Source organism: Erpetoichthys calabaricus, chromosome 2 (assembly GCF_900747795.2).
Source record: "Erpetoichthys calabaricus chromosome 2, fErpCal1.3, whole genome shotgun sequence".
In the NCBI taxonomy this organism is placed as follows: Eukaryota; Metazoa; Chordata; class Cladistia; order Polypteriformes; family Polypteridae; genus Erpetoichthys; species Erpetoichthys calabaricus.
Genome location: NC_041395.2, coordinates 117017220 through 117041308, shown reverse-complemented (window position 1 = coordinate 117041308; position 24089 = coordinate 117017220). Strand labels below are relative to the sequence as shown.

The 24089-nt window shown below is 37.8% G+C and overlaps 1 protein-coding gene across 4 annotated transcripts in view; it reads right to left on the bottom strand.

The window, feature by feature from the left end:
• Positions 1–24089, bottom strand: part of acsl3a (acyl-CoA synthetase long chain family member 3a) — a 99634-nt gene that overhangs the window by 45052 nt on the left and 30493 nt on the right. For all 4 annotated transcript variants that reach the window (XM_051923780.1, XM_028794408.2, XM_028794409.2 and 1 more), the window contains one exon: positions 5125–5234. In XM_051923780.1, the coding sequence (XP_051779740.1) occupies positions 5125–5234 (110 nt within the window). The remainder of the gene's footprint in view (positions 1–5124; positions 5235–24089) is intronic.

Sequence of the window (24089 nt, the reverse complement as noted above, 5' to 3'; positions counted from 1 at the left end):
TTCGTCCTGGTCGTGGAACAGTGGACCAGCTCTACACCCTTAGCAGGGTCCTGGAGGGTGCATGGGAGTTTGCCCAACCAGTCTACATGTGTTTTGTGGACTTGGAAAAGGCATTCGACCATGTCCCTCAGGGAATCCTGTGGGGGATGCTCCGGGAGTATGGGGTACCGGACCCCCTGATAAGGGCTGTTCGGTCCCAGTACAACCGGTGTCAGAGCTTGGTCCGCATTGCTGGTAGTAAGTCGAACCTGTTTTCAGTGAGAGTTGGACTCTGCCAGGGCTGCCCTTTGTCACCGATTCTGTTCATAACTTTTATGGACAGAATTTCTAGGCGCAGCCAGGGAGTTGAGGGGGTCCGGTTTGGTGGACTCAGGATTGGGTCACTGCTTTTTGCAGATGATGTTGTCCTGTTTGCTTCATCAGGCTGTGATCTTCAGCTCTCTCTGGATCAGTTCACAGCTGAGTGTGAAGCAGCTGGGATGGGAATCAGCACTTCCAACTCCGAGACCATGGTCCTCAGCCGGAAAAGGGTGGAGTGCCCTCTCAGGGTTGGGGGCGAGATCCTGCCCCAAGTGGAGGAGTTCAAGTATCTCGGGGTCTTGTTCATGAAGAAAGAATGGAGAGTGAGATCAAGAGGTGGATCGGTGTGGCGTCCGCAGTGATGCGGGCTCTGCATCGGTCTGTCGTGGTGAAAAAGGAGCTGAGCTGTAAGGCAAAACTCTCAATTTACCAGTCGATCTACTATATGTTCCTACCCTCACCTATGGTCATGAGCTATGGGTAGTGACCGAAAGCAACAAGATCGCGAATACAAGCGGCTGAAATGAGTTTCCTCCGCAGGGTGTCTGGGTTTTCCCTTAAAGATAGGGTGCGAAGCTCAGTCATCCGGGAGGGGCTCAGAGTAGAGCCGCTGCTCCTCCGCATCGAGAGGAGTCAGATGAGGTGGCTTGGGCATCTGATCAGGATGCCTCCTGGACGCCTCCCTGGTGAGGTGTTTCAGGCACGTCTAACCGGGAGGAGGCCCCGGGGAAGACCCAGGACACACTGGAGGGACTATGTCTCCCGGCCTGCCTGGGAACGCCTCGGGATTCTCCCAAGAGCTAGAACAAGTGGCCGGGGAGAGGGAAGTCTGGGCATCTCTGCTCAAGCTGCTGCCCCTGCGACCCGATCTCGGGTAAGTGGAAGAGGATGGATGGATGGACGGATAATTGGGTAATGCTATGAAAAATGTAACAGCATGAAGATAGATTTTTTTAAAACTTTGTTATTATATAATTAATTTAAATTATGAACAAATTTAAAGCACACCCTTTTGTTACAAATTTCACGTGGTGAATGTATCCAGTGAGCATACTTTAAGTGTTTACTTTGTTATTATAATATAAATTAGTATTTAACTGTAGCAAAAACTGAAACGAAAAAGAAAACTGCAAGATTTTCATGTTAAATAAATTTGTAAACAATTAACAATTTTAAAGTGCTTCTTCTTCTCTTAACAGTTATGAAAATAAACAAAAAAATGCAACATAAATGGTATCAGCAAGAGTGAAAGGGAAGGTCCACAGGACGGTAGTGAGACCAGCTATGTTATATGGTTTGGAGACGTGGCACTGAATAGAAAGCAGGAGACAGAGCCGGAGGTAGCAGAGTTAAAGATGCTAAGATTTGCATTGGGTGTGACAAGGATGGACAGGATTAGAAATGAGTACATTAGAGGGTCAGCTCAGGTTGGACGGTTGGGAGACAAAGTCAGAGAGGCGAGATTGCACTGGTTTTGACATGTGCAGAGGAGAGATGCTGAGTATATTGGGAGAAGAATGCTAAGGGTAAAGCTGCCAGGCAAGAGAAAACGAAGAAAGCCTAAGAGAAGGTTTAGGGATGTGGTGAGAGAAGACATGCAGGTGATGGGTGTAACAGAGCAAGATGCAGAGGACAGAAAGATATGGAAGAAGATGATCCACTGTGGTGACCCCTAACGGGAGCAGCTGAAAGAAGAAGAAGAAGAAGAAGAAAGAAGCACTGACTCCCTTTATGTTGTGACACCAACGGCCAAAGTATAGTCTTAATCTTTTTTCCTTCAACCAGGCTCTCCACTGATTTTTAACACCTCATTCAAATGCACTTGCAATCTGAGTGCACTGTGTTCCCAAGGCTTTACCAACATTGACTCCATCTTCAGCAGAGACTTTTAAACATATTCATTGTGACTCACAGACAGCAGGTTACTAACGACTAGTCAACAGACCACCCGGCTTGCATACAATTGCACAATTTTTAAAATGTTTCCAAAACACGCTGCACTGTTGCTTTTTTACATGATTTTTGCTTCTTAAATAAAGCAGCATAATGGTCAGTGAATATTTGTATGAATCTAAATCAGATACTGTATATACTTGAAATGCATTACTTAATAGAGAACTTTAAGCTTTTTAATATGTATAACAATTCTGGGTGCATTATTAGACTCACTTAAGGTCTCTTTATAGTCAGCTTTACAAGCATCCATTTTGTGCTATCTGCACAAGCCTCTGTAGGCAGGTTTTGATCTGATAGAGCACTATTTCTCCTCAAAGGTTATCATAGATGTTATCATAGATGGGCACACTCATTACATCATAAACAAGAAACACACTATAGAGAAAGTCAGGGATACTCATATGAAATTTCCACTAACCTGGATGAAACTTACATTAGCTATACCTTCTGTCCCTCAGAAAGCTAACTGAACTTGGGTTATACAAGGGCATGACCTCAGACTTTTCTCTTGAACTCTGTTTTATATACTAACTTGATCTGGGAAACATTTGAATTAAGACAGATTAAACTGTACTTAATGTGATAAAATATTCATTCAAGCAGGAAGAACAACTTCAGAATATAACCTTGCCTTTCTTATTATTATTAACACAGGCTGAACCATCCACCAAATGCATAATATAACATAGTATTTCTTTCTTAGGTAGGAGGTGTATCTTTTCTTGATGCAGACAAGTTTGTCTCCAAAATACATGTCTTTTTTAGATCCAGGCTGTAGTGTTTCATGAATATTTCGAAAGAGGACTATGTCACTGCTTTACATTTGTAATGACTTGCATTAGGTGGGTTCATGTTGTAGATAACAGTGTGTAATTTGTTGTCCACTCAGTTAGTCCATATGTTTGTGTTATGGACTTAAGAGATGTAATGCTGAGTTTATACTTTCAGGTCACGGAAATGGTGAATAAAGCAGATCCAATGGCTGTGCTGTTCAAATTTCTCGGTCTAGATTTGGCCTGACTTTTTACATAAACATCCAGCTTATGTGAAATGTTTGTCCTATGCATGTGTTGTAATGTAATGGCGTGGGTGAGGTATAATTATGGATCCCCAAATGTTGTTTTCTGCTGATTCTCTTCAGTTTTCTAAATGTTACAAGCAAAGCTAATTATCTACAAATTTTGAGTCAGCATGGAACAGCTATGGCAATATATTCTTTAGCATTTTCTGTTATGATTTCCTACACCTATATAAATAAATAAATATGGATACACAACAAGAGTTAAGAATAAAGGGACTGCATTGTTCACTGCTTTGAAATATCCCAACTTTCATGTTCTCCATGATCTGGATAAATGTGAATTGTCTAGCTAGTGTTATCTCAAGTCTATTTAATGTATTAAAGCATTATTAAAATAACTTATTATGACTAACTTAACAAGTATAGCTTGCAGTTATGATTGCACAAAGAATAACAATTTCTCAGAAAAGATGACATTTCTTTTATTCTTTCTTTTAATTCTTTCTGGTCTAAACAACTTACTTCTTATTTAAAGCTATGATCACTCATTGCAAGACAAAATTTGATCTTGATGTTCTTTGGAAAGCATAGCCGGACTCATATGTAATTTGTGTGGGAATTCTTTCACAGGATGGAAACAGTATTAAACAAAATTTTGCTATGGTTCTGTCCCTTAAGTACCAAGAGGACAAGGAATGTGCTTTGAGATTAGATTACACAGCTGGCCAAGACTGAGTGCAGTCCTGCCTTTACGTAACCCTTTTTTGGGACTTAGGCCAGTGCTACACAAACAGATTTTACATCTTATTCTAACAAAAACATTTAATAAAATAAAACAAGCACCGATAAAACAAAATTATAACAAAACAATGAGTAAGCAAATAACTTTGCTGTGAACTGAGAATTTTTTTTTTCAGTCACCAGAAAAATCATGGTAATACTTGTGATTAACAAATGCTTTAAAAAATTTCCAGGAAGCCATTTTAATTGTAGACCTCAGTTTAAGAAGCAGGCATAATATTCTCTAATGATTAAAAAAAAGACTTCTCTAATTTGACATAAAAAACAGACATTATTACTTTCACTCTTGTGATAGGCTGGTGCCTTATTCAGGGTTTATTCCTGCTTTGACCCCAAAAATCCTGGGATAGGCTCTGCCCCCCACTATAATGAACTGGTTTAAATAGGTTTGAAATGACTATGTTTTCATTTTTTTATACATTTAAATTTGTTGGCATTGTTACACAATATCTACTATTTGGTTGTATAGAATTTTATATATACTGTATTTATTCTAAACAAGATAAGAAAAAAAAAATTACTCCACTAAACTGATGGAATTTATCTAATAACCATGATCCGGTTTATATATATTATTTTAATGTTTAATTAAATTTTGGAACCTCTATCCATTCTTATCCAGCTAAGTCAATCACGAGATAGCATTATCAATTCTGCAGCACAGTATTCAAAGTTCTAGCAATATCTGAACTGGAATAAAAAGTAAATTCAATTTACATGATGAATGATAACCATTTCAATGGTTTTTATTTTGATGATACAAACCTAAGGAAGTAAAAAGACATTTTCAGTGAGTAAACTTAAAACAAATCATTTTGCTAAGATAGACCAAATAGTTCTTCACTTCAATAGTTTTTTATACTGAGAGATCAGTTGAGAATTGACCAGACAACAAAATATTAGGCTACAGAAATTACCTGAAGTCAAGCTCCAAGGAATTATTTTATATATTAAACACCCTTATTAACTACGGCCTATCAGCTATATGTAAACCACTATAACAAACAAAAATCATGCAAATATAGTTTACAAAAATGGCTTCTTACTTTCAGTCTGCTTTGAAGAAGGTCTCTACTGGTTATGATATGGGTTACCTCAGTTTCATTTAAGCCATGTGCTATGGCTGGTCCTCCCAGAGTAGAATATAATGTGACAACTAAAATGAAAAGAGAAAGAATTTAACCAAAATTTTGAAATAATGAAAATGGTAAATAAAAAGCAAGCAGTGTGATATGGCAGATGTAATGTATCCACATCACCTACGTAACTCAGCAGAGTAAAGACATCTAACATTTTATACATTAATAATAATGATAATAATAAAGCCACTGGCAAATTACAGCAAAAAAAGCCCCTAGCAGTGTACAAAACAACATCTTCTGAAGAAGAATGATTATGTAATCATTTCTTACACCTGATTTATTTGATGGCATATTTTAAATTATAAAATTAGAGAAACTTCATTTTCAGACACAGAGTAACAGTGAATTCAAAAAGTGAGCCATTTGAAAATTACAAAATATGATTATTTTAATGGGTGGTATGGCAGCAAGGCAGCTAGTGATGCTGACTAACAACTCCTGGAAAATGAGTTTGAATCTTGGTCAGCTCATTGTACTGCATTTTCTCCCCAATTCATTGTGTATTTTTCTCTGGGTAATTTGATTTTCCTCCTTCATCCCAGAGTCTTGTGTTAATTTATTATGAGGCTAAATGAAATCTAGTTTAAATGACTGAGAGTGTTTATCTAATCTGAGGCAGCTTCTTGACCTGCATCTAATGCTGACAAGATAAGCACCAACATGTGTAACTGTTTTTTTGCAGGTTAAAAAAATTGATAGATGAACAAACATTGTAATGTCACTAGAATCAAGAGCAAAGGTACTTATTTAGCCTGCAGTACTTGTTTGACATGAAAAGCTTAAATATTATGGTTAAGATGTTGTATTTATGACAGAATAAAGAAAGAATAAACAGAATAAAGATGCAGAAACAATGGCTGTGGCAGCAACTGGGCCACCCTGTTTAATGAGGAAGAAAAAAACATAAAAAGATTTCTGCCCTTGGCACTCGATTTGGGTGGTTTTCTTATTCTATAGTTTGGTACTTCAGTGCAAGCTCTGTCTCTGTTGAGGTCCTGGTCCAAACTAAACACCTCTTTCAGGGGACTGCCCGTATTTATCACATCCCAGGCAGAAAGGGCGGAGCCTTCTCCAGGCCTTCTGGGTGAGGCTAACTGTTGTCCTGGTTAGTGACAGCTCTCCTTCATGTCCCAAGCAGGTACTACTTACTGTTTCAAATCCTGGAAGGTGGTCCCTGGCATGTGTGTGACATATTCTAAACAACAGAGATGCCAATTCAGTTCTCACCTCAACTTAATTAACAGGCAAAGCCAAATATTGTAAACTGTCAATGCATACAATGTAAATTGGTTGTTTTTATATTATAGTTGGTTTTTACAAATATTTGAATGTATACAGTTAAAAATATTTCAGCATATTTTTTGTTTATTTCAAATAGTGGAGTAAAAAGATAAGTATGACACAATGAGCATACTGCAACTAGCACGTAATCAGCACCTCCAGCTTTACAACCAGCCGAAGGACTTCATTTTTTAAGTAACAGCTGGAAATGTAATGAAATTTTGTGGTGATATATCCCAGCTGCTGTATTCAAGTACAGCAGTTACAGCATGTACCTTTCTGAAAGAAAACCACTAATAGTCTGCTTTTTGTTTTTAAGTGTTACAGAAAAAAGCAACAGACTTAAGGTCAAAGATTTTAAAGTTAAAACTGAATATTTCGTTCAGTGCATATTCATGTTATTTTCAAAGATATAAACATACATCACTTTTGCATTATACCACCTAAAGAAATGCTCATGATCTGACTCACAAAGATTTTTTAATTCTAGACTATTTCAGCCTTACAGCTCCTGAATTACTCTACAAGCCATATAAGACCAAAATATGCAAGTGGCACTGTATTATGGTCAAAAAGATCTTTTCACAGACAATTTGTTTAGTTTTAGCAATTGTTTAAAATGTTTTCTGAGGTACATGAATGGTTTTGCAATGTGCCTGAGTTTTAATTAAGTGATAATTTTTTCATGTTCCTAGATAAACTGAGAAAATCTCATAATAATAAGTATGACATCTTTTGCTAGAAAAATTACCTGCAACACCATTCAACTTAAATGTGTACAGAATAAGGATTGCTTATCATGGAACATGATTTCCAGATAAGACTATGAGCCATTCTGAAATCTTTTAAAAACAGAATCACTTCCAGGAAGATGTGGAATTCTGTATATTTCAAAGCTACTGGGTGCTTTTTAAGATGTCCTTAAAGGTTTTAGATGTTTTTAAATGTCTCAGAAAAAAGGTATACTTGACATGATAGATAAATGTTTATCATTTTACCATACTAATAAACAGTCATGTAAATAATAAGCAAATGTCACATCTTTTTACTAGTACACATGACCTTTCAACATGAACATTTATCATTGTATATATCAAACAACTAGTGTACTTTAACAATATTAATAGGGGAATGTCTTAAAAAGACAAAGGAGGGAAAATATTGGAAGTGTACACTACACTAGATGTTCAAAAAAATAAAAATAAATAAATACATCAGCACTACTTTAGTTTAAAAGTCTCGACACATGGCTGCTTGTAATGTGGTGGGAGTTAAGCAGGCGGGAAGTGGATTGTGCTCGTTCCCACGAGCTCTCTAAGATCAGTCCATTGACCCCTGGATCATAAACTGTATTTCAATAGCTCTGCTTTCCTTTCAAGCAACAAGGCTATGAACTACAGACTAATTTGCACTTCTGATAGGCCCTTAAGAAAAGAGTAAAGAAAAAGTCAAGTCTGCACTCATCCTTATTACAATAATCTTATAAAAATTATTTGAAAAAAACAGGCTGTAAAATCCCTTCTGAAAAAGAAGCTTGGCCACTATTTGTAAAATATTACTTTCACTGTAAATTTCAGAAATAAGCAGTGAACCTTCCTGAAAAGTTAGTGGCATGATATGGCACTTTAAGTCCATTCAGGATATTATGCAATTAAGTTCAAAACTAGCAAACTTCAAAAGAAAAGTAAAAAAACATAAATATTTGCCAGACCTGTCTGTTATCATCATCAAAATCAGCAAAAATAATTACCACATATTAGCACAACATTTCAGTAGGTTTGTCTACAACATAATGTAACAATGATTTTGCAGCAAAACCTGGTACCTTAGTATACTATAGGTTTGCTTCACCATATAGTTTAAATAAATATCATACTGCATTTTAACTTATGTAGCTATACAATAAATAGCAGTTTTGGAATATTCTGTTCAGTAGACACTGCAAAATAAATTTGGTTGTGGGCCTTAGCTCTTTATCGTTTCCATGCATATGTTAAATAAAGATATTGTTTTATAATGCGTGCAGTTCATTTAACTGTTTGTTTGTTCATGAAATTGCAGATGATGGCTAAGGAATTTATTACCCTACAATTATTTCACCCTGAATTTCAATTTTCAAAATTGAAAAATTATTCTATCGTTATTATACAAATAGGCTATTTTTTAAAAATGTAAATATATTTATAGAAATATGTCATACTAAATAAAAGAAAAGGAAAGGCAGACAAGTTTCCATGTATAGTGGAACCTCAGTTCATGAACGTCTCTGAACACGTACAAATCGGTTTACGACCAAAAAGTTTGCCAAGCTTTTGCATCTGTTCACGACCACGCACTCGGTATACGAACAAGCCAGTTTCCCTTTCGGTTTGTACGTGTTCAGTCTCTCCCTGTGCATTTCCTGTGCAGCGAGCGAGCGAGCAAGACAGAGAGAGCGAGAGAGAGTGGGACACACACACACACAGGCGTGCGAGAGACACACACACACAGGTGCGCAAGAGAGACACACGCACACACAGGCGCGTGAGAGATACACACACACACACAGGCGCGCGAGAGAGACACACACACAGGCGCACGAGAGAGAGATACATGTACACACAGGCGCGCGAGAGAGATACACATACACAGGCGCGCGAGAGAGACACACACACACACAGGCATGTGAGAGAGACACACACACACACACAGGCACGTGAGAGAGAGAGAGACACACGCACACACAGGCGTGCGAGAGAGAGAGACACACACACACACACAGGCACGCACGAGAGAGAGAGACACACACAGGCGCACGAGAGAGACACACACACGAGAGAGAGAGAGGGCTGGACACATAAGGTAGGAAGGCAGTTAAAGAATGCACTGGGCTTGTTTTTGTTTTCACTTCTGTTTACAGCAATCGGTTCATAGCGTGCATTGTTGTAATGTTACTTTTCTTGGTGGTTTATTAAATTACGGATTTTTCAAATGTTCATTTTTTTTTCCCTGTGCTTAAAACTCATTAAAAAAAAGTGATTTTAGTGAGCGGTTCGTAACTCTCTAGCGCGAACTATTGCAGTGTTAGTTTTCTCTGTTGCTCTTTGCTCTTTATTTCCAGAAAAAATGCCAGTTATCTTTACTTGTCTTTTGCTGCAGAGCAAGAAACAAATCAACAGCTATTTCACATTTTTCCAAATAATTCAACCAGAAAAATCACATGCACACATTTAATCACAAGAGCACACGAACACAGCCATTACTTCATCTAAGTGTACTGTTTAGTAATTCGATGCAGTAACAGCTACCTTTTCCTGAATGTTGACCATAATAGGCAGAAATCTGTATTTTCACTCCTTACTGTTGAATTGGAGGAGGCAGAAATAATGACTTAATATAAATATTAAGATAACTTGATACTAATCTAAATTGAAATATTAGTACAAAAAATATTGATTCTAAATGCAATCAGCCCAGTTTTTTCTCTGCAAACTCAGACTATTTAAAGTGAAGAGGGATCTCGTGTTGTCCTTTTATTGCACTGTGCTCCAATCTGTGCACATTTACAGCATCGCTGCCTGGTTTAGTGGTCTGACAAATCAAATTAGAAAAGCTCCAGCAGTTTATCAAACATGCATCCAAAATTACTGTGTGTTAGAAGAAATTATCTCAGCTGAAGACACTTGTTACATGCCCCACTTGAGGATAGTCATACTATAGATCTGCCTGTGAAATGTACCATGAACATTTTTGCAAAATTAAGTAAAGATAATTATATTCCAAAATAAATGCTAGTAAACTTAAAATTATGATTAAGACAATGTTTTCAGGCTGATTGTTGTGATAAAAATGGTAACAGACTGAAAACAAGGTTACAAAATGCAAAAAATAAATGTGGATTTTGTAGAGGTTTCTATTGTATGGTTTTTAACTTGGCACTGTACACTGATGTCATTAAGAATGTAAGAAGGTTAGGTAGGGAAGTAGGTAAACTTTACTATTACATAGGGAAATTTGTTTACAGCATGATAGTACAAAAACATAAGATATTATTACACAGATAAAAGAAAATAAGCAAAGACAGTGATGATTAGTGTTATCATAATTATACATACTTAAGATTAGTACAAAGATTAATAATTACCATTAACAGTACACAAAATAATACAGAATTTAACATTTAGTAGTATTCTTGTAAGTAACTAGAATTCAAAATGCTTATAGCTCTAGGAATAAAAGAAATCTCAAACTTGTTGCTCTTTACCCTTGGAAACCTAAATCTGCAGCGTGATTGAAACAGCTAAAAATTAGAGAAAAGAGGATGGCTATTGTGTAGGTGGACTGAGATGGCCTTCTTTCTAACCTGTCAGTAATACAGCTCAGTGACAGAGGTCTGCTAAAAACAATTTTACTGCAAGTTTTTACAATGTTGTTAACATGTTTTAAATCCTTAATGATGAGGTTGCGGTCAACAACTTCTAACATCTTTTTGCCAGCACTGACACTTAATGTTTTTTTTATACATATACAACTTCTAGGTAAAAAGCTTATGTGTAAAATACCCTCAAGTTTCTCTTGCTTTCTGGCCAAAGACTGAAAGGCACAGATGAGCTTTGATGGCCTGCCAAGTTTTGCAGCAGTGACAATTTCACTCTATATGCTGCAAAATAACAGCTATGGGTCTTGATTGTTTTACCTCAGACATGACTCAGCTTTTGATCATCTTACATAGTCATTTTCAATAACTGGGAAATGGAAAAGGAAAAATGGACACATTTATTGAATAAAAAGAAACAATTTTTACAACTTGGTAAAAAAAAAAGTACACCCAGACTCTTAAATTTCATTACTGTTGTCACACCTGGAAAAACATGAATGTAAACAATATGTGGTTTCAATTTAATTCAATTTGATTTCATTATCTTGTAGACTATTCAAATACAGCATAAAATAATAAAGGAAACAATGGGTTCATCTTAACACTTGCATATACATAAACATATATATATATCAGCAGTATTTTTGCTTGAAATGTCAGAAGAGCAGGACATACCTACAGTTCTCAACAATATGCTACTGCTGGAGTATGTGAATTTCCCCTTGGGATTAATAAAGTATCTATCTAGGCCTTGGAAATACAAAGACTCAAGGTGCAGCTGGGGGACACCCGGACGCAGTTTGCTGAGTCAGTGGCAAGGTTAAAAGCACATGCCGCTGCCAAACAGGACCAGTCAAGGACTCCTTCCCAAGTTCTGATGTCTTTGCAGAAGAACGATGACATCGAGTTGTATCTCCTTATTTTTGAATTCACAGTAACTAGACACCACTGGGAGCATACGGATTGGGCCAACATTTTAGCGCCTTTCCTGAAGGGCCAGGCACAGAGAGACCTACTACAACCTGGGGGCTGAGGATGCCACAAATTAGGACACTTTAAAATCCGAAATCCTGTAAAGGTATGGAGTGAGTTTCTGCAGACCAGCTGGCGAGGCTGTGTCATGAGTGGTGCCTCGATTCGACCACAAGCATACGATCTATGGGGCAAGGCAGGGCGCTGGTTAAGGCCAGATATAAATGATTCTAAATCATTCTAGATCATAGAGTAGGTGGCCTGCAATCTTTTAATGAACAGCCTGCCCAATTTTCTTGCCCAGCCGGTCCACATACAAGCATACAAAAACAAGGACACACTGATCAAAACGATCAAAAGACATAGAATGGCAGTCCTGTCCAAAAAGTCAGAAAGGTCTTTGCGTCATCCCCAATTAACCTCAACTCAGCGAGCCGATATACTGCAGCTGGGCTAAGGGTGAAAGGTACTGTGCAGTTGCTAACCACTTATCTTTTCCGTGGACCAGAGTGGTGAAGGTTAATGGGCAAAGGGTGACAGGATTTATTGACACCAGCAGCAGTATCTCCATTATTGTGCACTGTCATGTGGTACTGTGATAATGGATTAAGGGAAAGACTAATCTAAATATATTCATGGGGAAACACAGTGGTATCAGTCCATCTCCTGTGTAATCAGCTATAACAACTCCGTAAGGGCGGTACAAGTGGCGGAATTCCAAAATCCTCCCTTTGGTACATTCAAGTCCTTTGAGTATCTTGCCATTGTTATTCAAGGAGTTTCTCAGTCTCTAGTATTGTCCATGTATCAACCTCCTAAATAAAAATGCATCTTTCTTTGAGGATTCTTTGAGGAATACTCAGACTTAATGTCAATTAGAATTACGAACTATGACATGTTCCTAACAGTGGGCGACTTTAATTTTCATATCGATAATCAGTGTCACCTGAAAGCAAAAGAATTCATGAACCTCCTGGACTCTTGATTTGTCCCAGCACATTATTCAGCCAGCACACAAAGGAGGGCACACGTTGGATTTAGTAATTACTAAAGGACTAAAAGTTGATGTGAGGCAGATAGTTGATATTGGCTTATCAGACCATTTTCTTTTACTATTTAATATAGAAATAATGATAGAAAAAATTAGTGAGAAGCATATTGTTAAAAAACGCTTCTTTGATTCATCTGCAACTTAAAGTTTACAAATATTTTACGCAACCAGTCCGTTTGTAGTGCTTACTACAATAGTGAGAATAATGTAAATAGTAAGGTGGAAAATTTTAATACTAAAATGAGAGCTGCTGCTGACATAGTAGCTCCTTAAAAGACAGTTAAAAAATCCTCCAGGACTGTTATACCATGGTATAACCAAAAAGTGTCTGATCTAAAGAAAACATGCCAGAGAGCTTGATTTTTTAATCACAAAATCAACAATGTTAGAAATAATATAGTACATCTCCCCAATACTGATCCTCTTAAACCCTGGTACTCCATTTTAAACAAATTAAATTCTTTCACTAGGATAGATTTATCTGATTTATATAAAATAATTTGTCAACTGAGACCCTCCACCTGCATTCTTGACCCAATACCAACAGGTTTTTTCAAAGAAGTATCCGGTGTGCTAATTGATAGTGTTCTTGACATAGTAAATTCATCTTTAGATACGGGGGTCTACTGAGACTGTCTTAAGACTGCTGTTGTTAAACCCCTGCTCAGGAAAAATAATCTTGACTCCTCTGCTTTGAAAATTTTAGATCTATTTCTAACCTGCCTTTCTTAAGTAAAATCTTAGAAACTACAGTCATTATGGAGCTAAATGATGATTGGTTTGAGTCTTACTTGGCAGACAGAAAATTCTTTGTTAGTTGTGGTAATTATACTTCAAAGACACATGATACTCTACATGGTGCTCCACAAAGATCTATCCTGGATCTGCTGCTCTTTTCGATCTACATGCTTCCATTAGGTCAGATTATCTCAAGGCATAATGTAAGCTACCACAGCTATGCTGATGACACACAGCTGTATTTATCAATTCAGCCTGATGACCCCGACTCTCTTGGTTCACTAACACAATGTCAGGGAGGAGACAGTTTATTAGGAGAAGCAGTCAAAGTTAAGGGAAAGTGCACTAAGGGATAAAAACACATTCAGTATACAGCTTAAAGTGTAATGGTTGCAGAGGGAAGAAAGTGTAGCAGTAAGAGCCTCTTAAACAGTAAATATAGTTGCTTAGAGAGGGTCAGAAAGTGACAACGGATCCTGCCGTTGGTTAAACACAAAATAAATTTATATTGAATTTTTAAAGGGCTCAATTTTCATCCAAACATATTTTAATCATGAGATCAATACAATGCAAGTCCTGTATGATGTTGTACTTCTTGGATGCTGGCTTCTATGAAGTCTGCTCCCAGAAGTTATATGCCTGTGGGAGATGCCAGTTGTTCCAGCACCTCAAGCTCAGGGTCACTGAAATTTACGAGGAGGTAGCTGACCCGCATTGTATTAAAGAATTGGTAGATCTTGCCCAGGTGTCATTCAGGGAGACTGTGTACACCCCCAAATTGGCACAAGAGGAGAATCCAGATCATAGTGGTAGAAACAGGTGAGCCACTTTAAGATATAACCGCAAGGCAACAGGTGAACATTGTTCAGAGATGTCAATTCCAGTATTAGAAGTCTCCAACCATCTTCATGACCTTGCAGAACTGGACAGTGACTCTAATAACTGAGGTGATTGGTAGGAATGAGGAGCGAAAATGGGTCAGGATGAATAAGCTTTTAGCCAGAGCAGTGGAGGATCCACTTGCCACTGTCTATGCTGAAACAAATGACATTCATAAGGGTAGGCTGTCAGTACTGCAATTCATATTTAAAAAGTTACGCACTAAGATGAGGCACAGAAATGACAAGATATTTTGCTTGTGCCAGGTGCCAATCCAGATTGAGCATATTAGAAGGCTTAACATGAGGCTCAAATCTTGGTGTAGGACACAGTGACATACAGTTAGGTCCATAAATATTTGGACAGAGACAACTTTTTTCTAATTTTGGTTCTGTACATTACCACAATGAATTTTAAATGAAACAACTCAGATGCAGTTGAAGTGCAGACTTTCAGCTTTAATTCAGTGGGGTGAACAAAACGATTGCATAAAAATGTGAGGCAACTAAAGCATTTTTTAACACAATCCCTTAATTTCAGGGGCTCAAAAGTAATTGGACAATTGACTCAAAGGCTATTTCATGGGCAGGTGTGGGCAAGTCCGTTGTTATGTCATTATCAATTAAGCAGATAAAAGGCCTGGAGTTGATTTGAGGTGTGGTGCTTGCATGTGGAAGATTTTGCTGTGAACAGACAACATGCGGTCAAAGGAGCTCTCCATGCAGGTGAAAGAAGCCATCCTTAAGCTGCGAAAACAGAAAAAACCCATCCGAGAAATTACTACAATATTACGAGTGGCAAAATCTACAGCTTGGTACATCCTGAGAAAGAAAGCAAGCACTGGTGAACTCAGCAAAGCAAAAAGACCTGGACGTCCACAGAAAACAACAGTGGTGGATGATCGCAGAATCATTTCCATGGTGAAGAGAAACCCCTTCATAACAGCCAACCAAGTGAACAACACTCTCCGGGGGTAGGCATATTGATATCCAAGTCTACAATAAAGAGAAGACTGCATGAAAGTAAATACAGAGGGTGCACTGCAAGGTGCAAGCCACTCATAAGCCTCAAGAAGAGAAAGGCTAGATTGGACTTTGCTAAAGAACATCTAAAAAAGCCAGCAATGTTGTGGAAAAACATTCTTTGGATAGATAAAACCAAGATCAACCTCTACCAGAATGATGACAAGAAAAAAGTATGGAGAAGGCGTGGAACAGCTCATTATCCAAAGCATACCACATCATCTGAAAAACACGGTGGAGGCAGTGTGATGGCTTGGGCATGCATGGCTGCCAGTGGCACTGGGACACTAATGTTTATTGATGATGTGACACAGGACAGAAGCAGCCGAATGAATTCTGAGGTGTTCAGGGACATACTGTCTGCTCAAATCCAGCTAAATGCAGATTGATTGGGTGGCATTTCATGATACAGATGGACAATGACCCAAAACATACAGCCAAAGCAACCCAGGAGTTTATTAAAGCAAAGAAGTGGAAAATTCTTGAATGGCCAAGTCAGTCACCTGATCTTAACCCAATTGAGCATGCATTTCACTTGTTGAAGACTAAACTTCAGACAGAAAGGCCCACAAACAAACAGCAACTAAAAGCCGCTGCAGTAAAGGCCTGGCAGAGCATTAAAAAGGAGGAAACCCAGCATCTGGTGATGTCCATGAGTTCAAGACTTCAGGCTGTCATTGCCAGCAAAGGGTTTTCAACCAAGTATTAGAAATGAACATTTTATTTACAGTTATTTAATTTGTCCAATTACTTTTGAGCCCCTGAAATGAAGGGATTGTGTTAAAAAATGCTTTATTTGCCTCACACTTGTATGCAATCATTTTGTTCACCCCACTGAATTAAAGCTGAAAGTCTGCACTTCAACTGCATCTGAGTTGTTTCATTTAAAATTAATTGTGGTAATGTACAGAACCAAAATTAGAAAAAAGTTGTCTCTGTCCAAATATTTATGGACCTAACTGTAGGTTTATGGAACACTGGGACTCCCACTTTAACAGAAGGGACCAGTTCTACTGTGACAGGACACATCTGAACGAAGGGGAGCCAACATACTGGAAAGGCATGTGAGTTTAAACTAGCAAATAGGTGGTAGAGAGTTTAGGAGAGAGGTTTAGAGCTTCACACAAAGGGACATGCAGTAGTATAAACACAGACATACAAGACAAACTGAACGATTATAGCAGAATATTAAAAAGAAAAGATTAAGAAAGTAGTAATATATTAACAATTGCTTGATTTAATGCTAGGAGTATTAGGAATAAAATATGTCAGCTGAAAATACCTGTACCTGCACAGAATCATGAAATTGTAAGAATAACAGAAGCCTGGCTAAATAATAAAAATAGGAATGAGTACAGCACATTATTTAGGAAAGACAGGCAAAACTGACAAGGTGGGGGAGTATCAATTTATGTAAAACAGGATTTGAATGCAAGATGTCTTCAATTAAATGGTGAGCCATAGCTTAGTGAGTATGTTTATATTTGACTAAAAAGCATTAGGGATCTAGGCTTTGCAGACAATAGTGTTAATTTAAATCTTTTTAATAATCTTAAAAAGGGAAGTTTAGAGGGGGATATTATTGCCTTGGAGGACTTTAATTACCCAACTATTTACTGGAGCAGCCTTTCAAATAGCAGAGCAAAAGAAGAGGCGTTTTTTGGATGAGATCAATGATTGTTTAATATAGTACATTAAAGCACCAACAAAGGGTGAAAGTCTCTCTAGACTTAGCGTTCTGTAATAATCAAGGGAAAGATGTGATTGAACCATTAGGATTTGGTGATTATAACATAATACATTTGTCAGTGTTTTGCCATAGTGCATATTTAAAAACTAAATCAGTTTAATTAAATTTTAGTAGGGCAAATTTTGAACAGATGCAGTAAAGCCTGAATAAGATAAAATGTGATAAGCTTTTAATTGTGGTGGAATTTAAGAAAAGGAGCATGTTCACCTGCGCTTTATGAATAATAAAGAACAAGTTTATCTCAAAATTTAGAAACAGAAGGAAATTAAAGAGAACTCTGGTTGATAAACAAGGAACTAAAAAAGAAGTTACAAATTAAAAAACAGCTGTAAAATAGGTAAAAGAATAATAACTCCAGCACTCTCATATGGCATATGAGAGCAACAGTTAAAAAGGATATTAACAGAGCTAAAAGGCAGCTGGACAGAAATACTACAGTGCAGAGAAGATGAAATATGACCCAAAAGATTACTTCAATATTTTAGTAGCAAAAGAATGATCAAGATGGAGGTGAAGAGTATCAGAAAAGGTAAAGCAGAGATAGAAAACACAGGCAATGAAATAACAAATGCTTTGAACTTGCATTTTATTGAGGTTTATACATGTGAAAAAGCTGATAACCTCCCAAAAGTAATAGAAACAACCAAGGACATACTTGCTGATTTGACCAGGGTGAAGAACTAGGCTGAAATCAAACAAATCATTAAAATCAGATGCAGTTCCATATAAAAGTTTGTACTTCCTTGCCATGTTATACTGTATATATTTATTTAACATTTGAAGAAAAAAAAAAGTAAATATAACTTCGACATCAAACAATCTAAAACAATGGCATTTTACTAAAATGTTAATGTAGGGTTATGATGTATTCGATAAACTACAAAATATATTATTTGGTTGATGTCTTTATCCAAGGCAACTTACAATATTTGAGAGATTTAATCAGTTACATTTCTTTGATTTTCAAATTGGAGCATAGGTAGGTGAAGTGACTAGCTCATGGTCACATGGTGTCAGTATTGGGATATGAACCCACACCTGTAGGGACTGAGGATTAAAGCCTTAACCACGGTGCCACACTGTCTGCCTACATATAAAACTGAGGACATATAAAAACCCTTGACATATAATCTTCAAAAATCCAGAGGACAGCGTCTAGGCTTATTTCTAGAACTAAGAGGTAGGGGCTATGAAGAGAGACTGAAGGAGATGAACCTTTTCAGTTTAAGCAAACACAAAGTAAATGGAGACATGATCGAAGTGTTTAAAATTACTAGGGCAAATGGTACAGTGGATCCTAGCCGGTTTTTAACAATAAATTTGTCAGTTGTAAAACTATTAAGGGCATTATTGGGATTATTGTTTTCCTTATTTCTATGCTATTTCTGTTAATTTTGTTTATTACTAGTTAATTATGTACTGTTTACATATGTTTGTTGTGTTTTGTGGGTGGTTCCTCAAGAGGCGGGGCCACCCTGATATCACAGCTGCAGGTCCTCCTTCTGGCTTTATGTTTGAGCCAGAGACAGGATTCAGAATTAAAGCATTTCATTTTTGTTTGGATTTTGTAAGTAAATTCAATTTCTGTATTGGATTTCTGGTTATTTTGTTTATCTCTTGCATTTGTCTTAAGGATTCTGATTCAGGACTTTGTATTTGGACTTTGTTTGCTGTGGATTGCCTTCTAAGGCATATCCTTTTGCCTATTTTCACTCTCTGGAGCATTTTGCTTATATCTTTCCATTTTGTTAATAAATTCTTTTTCTAAAGATTATTTTGTTTATAAACAGAGGTTTTTAGTTACTCTTCTGCCAGGCACTGTAGAGCCCTGCATGCCCGCACTACCAGGCTGAAGAACAGCTTTTACCTAAAAGCTATCAGCCTATTAAATGCACAGAACTCACTGCCCCTTCCTATAACAGAAACCACTACCTATTGAACTGAACTTGTGCATCAACCACACATAGTCACACACTTATACTGTACATGAACCATGTGGAACTCATGACCATTACATTGACTGTAATTCTGTGACTTTATACTTACATATTTACCTTTACTTTTACTCTGTGTATATCTGAAACTGTTAATAGTGTAGGTGGAGAACAGGCATTGCAGATGAGATGGAGAGAAAAACATTACCTGGATGCGAGGCCAGTGCAACGACAAATTGGCCAGTGGAGCAAATAAATAACTTTGGGCCCAGCAAGTATAAAATAATGGACGGACCACCTGAAGCTGGGAGTCAGGAGCAATTCAATCCCCCATACTTCAGGTGGCAGTGGTCCTTACATGGGAACCCAGTCGGTACACCAGCTGGGGTGCTTGGGATATGAAGCCCAGAACTGCAGCCCTGTCAGGGTCTCTAAGTTGTAATAGAGGACCTCCCTACTTTAACTATGACCTGAAAGTGCTTCCCAGAAGACATGCTGTGACCCCAGATGCATTCTCGGGTCTGGCATAAAAGACAGCCCACTGCCACTCATGGAAGAGTCAGAGTTGGGCAACACTCAACTGGAGGACGGAAGGAGGAAGATTCATTGCTTCATTGTGATTGGAATTGTATTTGTGGCTGATTCATGGAGGACGTCTGTGGAAAGGTGCTTTAGAAGGAATACAAATCTCTTGTTTTATTCATATATTGTGTGCTGTATTACTGTGTCTGTGGTTTATGAGCTTTTTGAATATCCCCCACAAACCCCCGTGGTTAAAATAATAACTGTGATTCTCATAGTTTAATGCTTACTTTAAAATATGTTCTTCTTGCAGTTTAATATCTATTCTTATATACCTTTATCTAAGGTACCTATAGGCTTGCTCCAAATGATATTTCATTGTATTGTACAGTGACAATAAAGGTATCTTACATCTTACCCTCCTGTTGGTGGTTATGGGTTTTGATATGTTTTTGGGATTTCAAGTTTCTATTTGAAGGCTTCAATTCCTTTTGGATCTGCAATGCCTGAGACAGGCCAGGGAAGCTGGGATTAAGCCTCATTGGGGTAGGCCTTTTCCAGGAAGGCAAAAGGAGGCCTTGTCTGGCCAGTAAAGCCTTTTAAAGGGCCCTTATTCACCATGTTAGTATCTCCAAATCACAACAATTAGTAAATACATTTCATTTGCAGTTTTTAATTAAACACACTTGAAATTTACGTAAAAGAGCCCTGAAGTCTAAAAGTAATTCAAACAATTTTTTAAAATCAAATTTAAAAAGTCTCTACACAAATAAACATCAGCATACTTAAAAATGCAGAATAATACTAAAACTGTGTAATTTTGTTTTTCTCCCTGTTTCTAACCTGCAGAGTTGAAATTAACAGTATAAATATAATATCATGCATATATGCTCACTAAATTTCAATGCTTTGACCTAGTCCATGTTTTCAAAAGCCTACAAAATTATTCACTAACAGTTTCATTATACTGTATGCTTCTGAAATTAAAACAAATCAAAAAATTTGTGACTGCATGATCTGTTTTTGTTAATAAGGAGCTTTTGTCTTATGTTATATGAACATATGATAACAAACAGTGCATCCGGAAAGTATTCACAGCGCATCACTTTTTCCACATTTTGTTATGTTACAGCCTTATTCCAAAATGGATTAAATTCATTTTTTTCCTCAGAATTCTACACACAACACCCCATAATGACATCGTGAAAAAAGTTTACTTGAAACTGAGAAATCACATGTACATAAGTATTCACAGCCTTTGCTCAATACTTTGTCGATGCACCTTTGGCAGTAATTACAGCCTCAAGTCTTTTTGAATATGATGCCACAAGCTTGGCACATCTATCCTTGGCCAGTTTCGCCCATTTTTCTTTGCAGCACCTCTCAAGCTCCATCAGGTTGGATGGGAAGCGTTGGTGCACAGCCATTTTAAGATCTCTCCAGAGATGTTCAATCGGATTCAAGTCTGGGTTCTGGCTGGGCCACTCAAGGACATTCACAGAGTTGGCCTGAAGCCACTCCTTTGATATCTTGGCTGTGTGCTTAGGGTCGTTGTCCTGCTGAAAGATGAACCATCGCCCCAGTCTGAGGTCAAGAGCGCTCTGGAGCAGGTTTTCATCCAGGATGTCTCTGTACATTGCTGCAGTCATCTTTCCCTTTATCCTGACTAGTCTCCCAGTCCCTGCCGCTGAAAAACATCCCTACAGCATGATGCTGCCACCACCATGCTTCACTGTAGGGATGGTATTGGCCTGGTGATGAGCGGTGCCTGGTTTCCTCCAAACATGACGCCTGGTATTCACACCAAAGAGTTCAATCTTTGTCTCATCAGACTAGAGAATTTTCTTTCTCATGGTCTGAGAGTCCTTCAGGTGCCTTTTGGCAAACACCAGGTGGGCTGCCATGTGCCTTTTACTAAGGAGTGGCTTCTGTCTGGCCACTCTACCATACAGGCCTGATTGGTGGATTGCTGCAGAGATGGTTGTCCTTCTGGAAGGTTCTCCTCTCTCCACAGAGGACCTCTGGAGCTCTGACAGAGTGACCATCGGGTTCTTCGTTACCTCCCTGACTAAGGCCCTTTTCCCCCGATCGCTCAGTTTACATGGCCGGCCAGCTCTAGGAACAGTCCTGGTGGTTTCGAACTTCTTCCACTTATGGATGATTGGACCTTCAAAGCAGCAGAAATTTTTCTGTAACCTTCCCCAGATTTGTGCCTCGAGACAATCCTGTCTCTGAGGTCTACAGACAATTCCTTTGACTTCATGCTTGGTTTGTGCTCTGACATGAACTGTCAACTGTGGAACCTTATATAGACAGGTATGTGCCTTTCCAAATCATGTCCAATCAACTGAATTTACCACAAGTGGACTCCAATTAAGTTGCAGAAACATCTCAAGGATGATTAGAGGAAACAGGATGCACGTGAGCTCAATTTTGAGCTTCATAGCAAAGGCTGTGAATACTTATGTACATGTGCTTTCTCAATTTTTTTATTTTTAATAAATTTGCAAAAATCTCAAGTAAACTTTTTTCATGTTGTCATTATGGGGTGTTGTGTGTAGAATTCTGAGGAAAAAAATGAATTCAATCCATTTTGGAATAAGGCTGTAACATAACAAAATGTGGAAAATGCGCTGTGAATACTTTCCAGATGCACTGTATACACATCACCAATATAAGAAAATGAATAACCATAGGATTTCAACTGCAGAACAGTAACTAATAGCCTTTGCTAGACAAAATCCAAACAAAGTGCAAACTCTACACAAAAAAAGCACTCAAAAAGGGAGTGTACAGTGTTTCGTACAGTGTTTATTTATAAACACATATCTAGGTATTCGCTCCACCTTCCAAACGCCCTCTCTCACGATGATGAAGTGCTGTAAGAAATCCAGTGAGAAAGGTTTTTAGCAGTCAGTGTTTCTTGAGATTACAGAAGTTCAAACAATACAAAAAGTTCATAAAGTAATCAAGTTGTGATCACGTGGTATGTGTTCTGAATGCTGTTGTGAATATTCATAGCATTAAACAACCGGAGAAATATTTTATGAATACAGTAGCTTGTATTAGAAAATAAAGAGTACATGGGATAACTTTTTTTACAATAATGAAAAGTCTGAGGCTGTATTTTACTCCTTTTTATTAGGCTAGAATGTATTCAAGCACATTTAGAGTTTTAAATTTGTCTATTCTTATCATATCATTTAAACCAGTGGATATGTTTAATAATCTGACAAAGCCAATAATTAAGTAGCTCACCACAATGACACATAATCTACAGTTAGCCATAGCTCACCTTGTGGTGTCAGACAAGTCTTGGGTCAAACCTACATATCTTCTTTATAGATGCTGCAGCACAGTCAATGTTGCACTCATTTAATGTTATATTCTCAGCTGTTTCTATTTTGTTTTTAAAATAAAATACTCCCAAACCGTTGACACCTTCTGCTTGAGCCATCATATCTGTGCTTTCCAGATTTACTTGAAAAAGCACATTTTAATGAGTCTTTAAACTTAAGTAACTTAATTATTTGTAATACCCATACAAAATACTCATCATCTTCCTTATCACCATGCTTTTTATTCCACTTTTCCTAGTTAGGTATAGGGAGGCCTGGTCAAAACCACTCATCATGTTGCCGCAGCAGCCCTAACAAATATAATTCGGATGCTCCCAGAATATATGAAACATATGAAAGTCATAATTGTTCTACCATGTCCTGTCCTTGGTCTGCCTCTAAAACTTCTTGCAATGGATCTTGCCTTATATATCTCCCTGTGGGAGATTTCTGGAGGGTATCCTATCTATTTATCCAAATCACCACATCTGGCTCCTGCCAATACTGGAAAGCAGTTGACCGAAGCTGAGGCCCTCCCATTCTCCTGAGCTATTCATCCTATCATATAGCTCAATGCCCCTTTGTGTAATAATCTTATTTGTTGTGCTCACCTGCAGTCTCTCAAACTTGTAACCAAAGCTGGGGATAGAATGCACACAGATTACTTAACTGACAGCTTGGTCTGTAGACTTAGGTCCTGCTTTACTATTATGAGCCAGTTTAATGTACCTAATACTGCTCCCAACTTATCAATCACCTCAGTAATCAATCTGTTCTCTTGTCTCACAAGTGAATAAGACCATGAGGCACTTGATTGTATCCACTTGAGAAAGCTGCTCACACCTTACCCACAGAGAACAAACCACTTTTTCTGTAAGGTGACCATGACCTCAGAAAAGACGGTGCTAGCTTTCATCACAAATGCATCATACTAACTGCAAACTGTTTAAGTGCACATCAAAGGTGACAGTTTGATCTACAGGTACCTCAAAGTTTTCAATCCATTCTCAACAACTAGGGGGCTC